We start from the raw sequence: 7618 nt of genomic DNA on the forward strand, positions 1-7618 counted from the left end.
TTTTTTTTTTTTTTTTGCCTTTATCCTCTAAACTGTCAGTTCCACTCATTTCTTCTTTCATGCAAAAGAGAGTCTGCATTTTAAGTTCATGTGGAATCTCCTAACAATTTACTTGTTTTTTTTTCTTTTCTTGCCAGAGTAAAGCATTTATAAAAAAGAATTTTGTTCTTCCCTCCTTTTCCCTATTAGCAAATATTACCTGATGGACCACAAGACACAGTGAAGACAAAGGTCAGGAAAATACAAAGTATCTTCAATGTTGATATTGTTACTTCGGTGAAGTTGAGGTAGACGTCAAAATGTCTGAAGGTTGTGCTATTCTTTGATAAAAGATAGATGAACTCTTGTTTTTATAGCCTTCTCATGGTGATTACCATTCTGATTAATGCTGCCTTTCAAGATTGAGCACATATTCATGTATTGTGTAATAGCAACAAACAGAATAGTGGACTTAGATCTGTTATGACCTCAACGAGCCAAATGTGAACTCATTTTCAGTTATACAAGAAATAGTAGGGTGAAAGTCATTTTAATTTTTTTAAATGTTTGGTTTTTTGTTTTTTGTTTTTTTTTTTTTTTAGTTTGAGAGAGACAGAGAGAGCAGGGGAGAGGCAGAGAGACAGGAAGGGAGAAAATCCCAAGCAGGCTTTGTGCTGTCAGTGCAAAACCTGACATGGAGCTCGATCTCACAACCGTGAGATCATGACCTGAGCTGAAATCAAGAGTTGGCTACTTAACTGACTGAGTCACCGAGGTGCCCCTAAATTTTTTATTTGAAAGCATATAATCAACCTTACCTATATTTTCAGTCACATGCTTTTTTGAGTGTCTATTATGTGCCAGGCATACAGTGTTCTAGTATTTTATATAGATTAAGTAAGTAACTTAATCTTCATGACAAATTCTATGACATAGGAACTTCTTGTTTTCCAGTTAAGGCACAAAGGGGTTATGTAAGTGCTTCAAATCAGACACGCAGTGGCTGGTAAAGCAGAGGAGGACTCCAAGCTAATGTGATGCCAGAGTCTATGCTCTCACTTTTTCCACTCTCATAACTGAGTAAGTAAAAGGGTGTTTATCATGTGAAGTTATTCTCTGTATACATGACCTACACCAGACAGTTTCTGGGATGCAATTTTTCTATAAAAAGAAAATATTTCTATAACATAGTTTTAGCACTATTACATTAAAAATTACCATAGTGATTCTAGAAGAATAATAATTCCTTACATGTAGTAACTTATTCATAGGGCTTCATCATTCACAGGGGAAAGCAGTGTGCTAAAAGTTCAAAGAGCCCTGGATTTAGAGGCAGAAATAATCCTGGCTCCTGGCTCTTCTGTTTACTAGCTATAGATTTGAGACCAATATTCACTAACTGAACCTCAAGATTCTCTCTTTGAAGCCTGGATTGGTAAAACCAGTTATATTTAGAGGTTTAGGGTAAGAATTAAATATGCGCTTTATAAGATAATTTACATATACATATAAATACTTTGGCTGGATGTGAAAATCCAAAAAGATATATCCTTACAATTTAATGATTTATGTTCTTTCTCTGTCATTGGGGAAAAACAAATTAGTCTATAGTCTATAATCTGGGTTTTAAAAGTAATCTAGTTTGTTAATTCTCTGCTTCATTTCTTATCAAAAGGTGCTTATATATTTATGGACACATCATGGAAAATCTATTTTCTTAATATCTTCTTACTAAACACACCAAAAAATACACCTTATTTATTTATTTATTTATTTATTTATTTATTCATTTATCTTCAATTAGTCAGTGTTTTTCTATTTTTTAATATTTCATTTATTTTTTTTAATTTACTTCCAAGTTAGTACAACAATAGTGTAACAATGATTTCAGGAGTAGATTCCTTAATGCCCCTTACCCATAGCCCATCCCCCCTCCCATAACTCCTCCAGCAACACTGTTTGTTCTACATATTTAAGAGTCTCATATTTTGTCCCCCCTCCGTTTTTGTATTATTTTTGCTTCCCTTCCTTTATGTTCATCTGTTTTGCATATTAAAGTAATCATATGACTGAAGTCATATGATATTTGTCTTTCTCTGACTAATTTCACTTAGTCTAAAACCCTCCAGTTCCATCCATGTAGTTGCAAATGGCAAGATTTCCTTCTCAAAAAACGACACTTTAAACTGCTGGAGATTTACTAGTACCTATTGTATATAAGCAGAACTAACTAACAGATGTGAAAAATAGAATAAAAAAATAATGAAATATGAAAACACATTAGCATAGTGATGGCATGAATAAGAAGATGACCTAGCTCATACATTATAGCTGTGTCCATTCCATCCATCTAAAGTAAGCCACTCCTATCAGGCTGGACATCAGCCAAACTCTTATAGATTGGATAGTCTTCTTTTCTCTCTTTGTTGAAATGTGCCATTGTACCTAATGACATGTGAATCACACAAAACAAAGACAAGAATCTGAATGATTCTTGTCTCAATTCTAGCAAGGAAGTAATAGAAGTAGAACCAAACTAGATGCATAGGAGAGAACATATTGATTTATTGCTTAAAATAAATGTTGTAGGTCTTTATTTGAGACAGATCCAGATTCTAGATTTCTACTAATAAAAAAAAATTGTTTTTAGGGAGAAAGACAGAGACAAACTATGGAGAAAAAGACAAAAATGGGATTGCAAGTAGTGATTAAGAAAAAGAAAAGATAACAGACGGGTTATGATTTTTTTATTTTATTATTTTTATTTTATTTTATTTTTTTTAGTGGGAGAGAGTTGACCTGAGGTATATGAACCAAACGGTAAGATGAGTAACTCCAACATACTTTCTCTTAAGTAAGAATTTTGGATTCTTAGATGAGAAAATGTCTTTACTTTTTTTTTTTTTTTTTTGCAAGGTTAGATGATTAAAGCTAATAACTATATGTTTCAAAGCCACAGATCAAGACCCTTGAAGTTGTAGGTTCTTGGTGAAAAGTATGTGGCTAGGCTTTAGGGATTTGATGTTGATATGCGCTCACCAAGGGAGCATTTCCAGGCCAAGGCCTATGTGTTGAGAATGCTAGAAAAGTGTATGATGTTAAGAAGAGAGCAGGTCAAGAGAAAATAAAAATGAAATGCTATTTTCCTACAGGAGTTTGCAATAAAAACTTGGCACTTTCTACCACTCTGCATAAAGCCTTGATTTGTTGCTCTGGCACTGAGGCTTAGCTTTCATGTTCCAGGAAATAAGAGCCTACAACAGCACTAAGGTCTCTTTCATTGTAAAACTATGATGCCATTTCCATTCTTGGTTCTTCACTACCAGACACCATGAATTATTTTGCCACTAACCCCCAAAATTCTATATTTCATTTCACTGATGGCTTCAAAGCTTAATTTTATACACCAGTGGGCAGATTGATTGGCACTTTTGGAAATTTTCAAATTGGTAAGAATCATAAAACCTCTTTACAGATGAGAACGAGGAGAATTAAATTACTAAAAACCAAAAGATTGCTTAGATGTCAGTGGCTGGATCTTCTGCTACATTTTCTACATCTTTCCACTATAAAAAGCTCTTATGCCACCTGTATTAATTACTGATGGTTCATACATTGAGAAGCCATGAGTCCCAGAAGCTTAGCCTCTCTGTCCTGTCTGATCCTGCTGCACGTTGAAAACATCTATTAAATGCTTATTATGTGCAAGGCACTTTTCTGTGTAATTTATAAGTAGAGTGTGTTTAAATCTCATGAAAGTCCTAGAAAGTAGGAATAATCTTTAGCCCCATTTTCAGATACAAGGAAACTGGCACATAGAGACTTAAGGAATTTATCCAAAGTCAACCACTAACTAGTAAAGGTGTCAGAATGAAATTGAAAATGGTCTACTTTTAGAGCCCACACTCTAAACCATTATTATTATGCAGGAACTTTGTAGAGAAAACACTCATGGGAGATTATTTATAGGAGAATCTAGAGAGACGTTGGAGAATAGCAGAAACTGATCTTTCCTTTCATCCCAGCAACTATCTTTCCAACCAAATCTGAGTCTCCCTTGACATTTTTTTTATTTATATATGAAATTAATTGTCAAATTGGTTTCCATACAACACCCAGTGCTCATCCCAAAAGGTGCCCTCCTCAATACCCATCACCCACCCTCTCCTCCCTCCCACCCCCTATCAACCCTTAGTTTGTTCTTAGTTCTCAACAGTCTCTTATGCTTTGGCTCTCTCCCACTCTAACCTCTTTTTTTTTTTTCCTTCCCCTCCCCCATGGGTTCCTGATAAGTTTCTCAGGATCCACATAAGAGTGAAACCATATGGTATCTGTCTTTCTCTGTATGGCTTATTTCACTTAGCATCACACTCTCCAGTTCCATCCACGTTGCTACAAAAGGCCATATTTCATTTTTTCTCATTGCCACGTAGTATTCCATAGTGTATATAAACCACAATTTCTTTATCCATTCATCAGTTGATGGACATTTAGGCTCTTTCCATAATTTGGCTATTGTTGAGAGTGCTGCTATGAACATTGGGGTACAAGTGCCCCTATGCATCAGTACTCCTGTGTCCCTTGGATAAATTCCTAGCAGTGCTATTGCTGGGTCATAGGGTAGGTCTATTTTTAATTTTCTGAGGAACCTCCACACTGCTTTCCAGAGCGGCTGCACCAATTTGCATTCCCACCAACAGTGCAAGAGGGTTCCCGTTTCTCCACATCCTCTCCAGCATCTATAGTCTCCTGATTTGTTCATTTTGGCCACTCGGACTGGCGTGAGGTGATATCTGAGTGTGGTTTTGATTTGTATTTCCCTGATAAGGAGCGACGCTGAACATCTTTTCATGTGCCTGTTGGCCATCCGGATGTCTTCTTTAGAGAAGTGTCTATTCATGTTTTCTGCCCATCTCTTCACTGGGTTATTTGCTTTTCGGGTGTGGAGTTTGGTGAGCTCTTTATAGATTTTGGATACTAGCCCTTTGTCCGATATGTCATTTGCAAATATCTTTTCCCATTCCGTTGGTTGCCTTTTAGTTTTGTTGGTGGTTTCCTTTGCTGTGCAGAAGCTTTTTATCTTCATAAGGTCCCAGTAATTCACTTTTGCTTTTAATTCCCTTGCCTTTGGGGACATGTCGAGTAAGAGATTGCTACGGCTGAGGTCAGAGAGGTCTTTTCCTGCTTTCTCCTCTAAGGTTTGGATGGTTTCCTGTCTCACATTCAGGTCCTTGATCCATTTTGAGTTTATTTTTGTGAATGGTGTGAGAAAGTGGTCTAGTTTCAACCTTCTGCATGTTGCTGTCCAGTTCTCCCAGCACCATTTGTTAAAGAGACTGTCTTTTTTCCATTGGATGTTCTTTCCTGCTTTGTCAAAGATGAGTTGGCCATACGTTTGTGGGTCTAGTTCTGGGGTTTCTATTCTATTCCATTGGTCTGTGTGTCTGTTTTTGTGCCAATACCATGCTGTCTTGATGATGACAGCTTTGTAGTAGAGGCTAAAGTCTGGGATTGGGATGCCTCCTGCTTTGGTCTTCTTCTTCAAAATTACTTTGGCTATTCGGGGCCTTTTGTGGTTCCATATGAATTTTAGGATTGCTTGTTCTAGTTTCGAGAAGAATGCTGGTGCAATTTTGATTGGGATTGCATTGAATGTGTAGATAGCTTTGGGTAGTATTGACATTTTGACAATATTTATTCTTCCAATCCATGAGCACGGAATGTCTTTCCATTTCTTTAAATCTTCTTCAATTACCTTCATAAGCTTTCTATAGTTTTCAGCATACAGATCCTTTACATCTTTGGTTAGATTTATTCCTAGGTATTTTATGCTTCTTGGTGCAATTGTGAATGGGATCAGTTTCTTTATTTGTCTTTCTGTTGCTTCATTGTTAGTGTATAAGAATGCAACTGATTTCTGTACATTGATTTTGTATCCTGCAACTTTGCTGAATTCATGTATCAGTTCTAGCAGACTTTTGGTGGAGTCTATCGGATTTTCCATGTATAATATCATGTCATCTGCAAAAAGCGAAAGCTTGACTTCATCTTTGCCAATTTTGATGCCTTTGATTTCCTTTTGTTGTCTGATTGCTGATGCTAGAACTTCCAGCACTATGTTAAACAACAGCGGTGAGAGTGGGCATCCCTGTCGTGTTCCTGATCTCAGGGAAAAAGCTCTCAGTTTTTCCCCGTTGAGGATGATGTTAGCTGTGGGCTTTTCATAAATGGCTTTTATGATCTTTAAGTATGTTCCTTCTATCCCGACTTTCTCAAGGGTTTTTATTAAGAAAGGGTGCTGGATTTTGTCAAAGGCCTTTTCTGCATCGATTGACAGGATCATATGGTTTTCTCTTTTTTTTTTTTTGTTAATGTGATGTATCACGTTGATTGATTTGCGAATGTTGAACCAGCCCTGCATCCCAGGAATGAATCCCACTTGATCATGGTGAGTAATTCTTTTTATATGCCGTTGAATTAGATTTGCTAGTATCTCATTGAGAATTTTTGCATCCATATTCATCAGGGATATTGGCCTGTAGTTCTCTTTTTTTACTGGGTCTCTGTCTGGTTTAGGAATCAAAGTAATACTGGCTTCATAGAATGAGTCTGGAAGTTTTCCTTCCCTTTCTATTTCTTGGAATAGCTTGAGAAGGATAGGTATTATCTCTGCTTGAAACGTCTGGTAGAACTCCCCTGGGAAGCCATCTGGTCCTGGACTCTTATTTGTTGGGAGATTTTTGATAACCGATTCAATTTCTTCGCTGGTGATGGGTCTGTTCAAGCTTTCTATTTCCTCCTGATTGAGTTTTGGAAGAGTGTGGGTGTTCAGGAATTTGTCCATTTCTTCCAGGTTGTCCAATTTGTTGGCATATAATTTTTCATAGTATTCCCTGATAATTGTTGGTATCTCTGAGGGATTGGTTGTAATAATTCCATTTTCATTCATGATTTTATCTATTTGGGTCATCTCCCTTTTCTTTTTGAGAAGCCTGGCTAGAGGTTTGTCCATTTTGTTTATTTTTTCAAAAAACCAACTCTTGGTTTCGTTGATCTGCTCTACAGTTTTTTTAGATTCTATATTGTTTATTTCTGCTCTGATCTTTATTATTTCTCTTCTTCTGCTGGGATTAGGCTGCCTTTGCTGTTTTGCTTCTAGTTCCTTTAGGTGTGCTGTTAGATTTTGTATTTGGGATTTTTCTTGTTTCTTGAGATAGGCCTGGATTGCAATGTATTTTCCTCTCAGGACTGCCTTCGCTGCGTCCCAAAGCGTTTGGATTGTTGTCTTTTCATTTTCGTTTGTTTCCATATATTTTTTAATTTCTTCTCGAATTGCCTGGTTGACCCACTCATTCGTTAGTAGGGTGTTCTTTAACCTCCATGCTTTTGGAGGTTTTCCAGACTTTTTTCTGTGGTTGATTTCAAGCTTCATAGCATTGTGGTCTGAAAGTATGCATGGCATGATTTCAATTCTTGTAAACTTATGAAGGGCTGTTTTGTGACCCAGTATATGATCTATCTTGGAGAATGTTCCATGTGCACTCGAGAAGAAAGTCTATTCTGTTGCTTTGGGATGCAGAGTTCTAAATATATCTGTCAAGTCCATCTGATCCAATGTCTCATTCAGGGCCCTTGTTTC

The 7618-nt window shown here is 36.7% G+C and overlaps 1 protein-coding gene across 1 annotated transcript in view; it reads right to left on the bottom strand.

Annotated features, from left to right (window-relative positions):
* The window catches only part of DEFB113 (defensin beta 113), a 10872-nt gene that overhangs the window by 860 nt on the left and 2394 nt on the right, over nt 1-7618 (bottom strand). The window contains exon 2 of the mRNA XM_040473125.1: nt 200-320. Within this exon, the coding sequence (XP_040329059.1) occupies nt 200-320 (121 nt within the window). The remainder of the gene's footprint in view (nt 1-199; nt 321-7618) is intronic.

Source organism: Herpailurus yagouaroundi, unplaced genomic scaffold (assembly GCF_014898765.1).
Source record: "Herpailurus yagouaroundi ecotype Mexico unplaced genomic scaffold, PumYag 139, whole genome shotgun sequence".
NCBI classification, from domain to species: domain Eukaryota; kingdom Metazoa; phylum Chordata; class Mammalia; order Carnivora; family Felidae; genus Herpailurus; species Herpailurus yagouaroundi.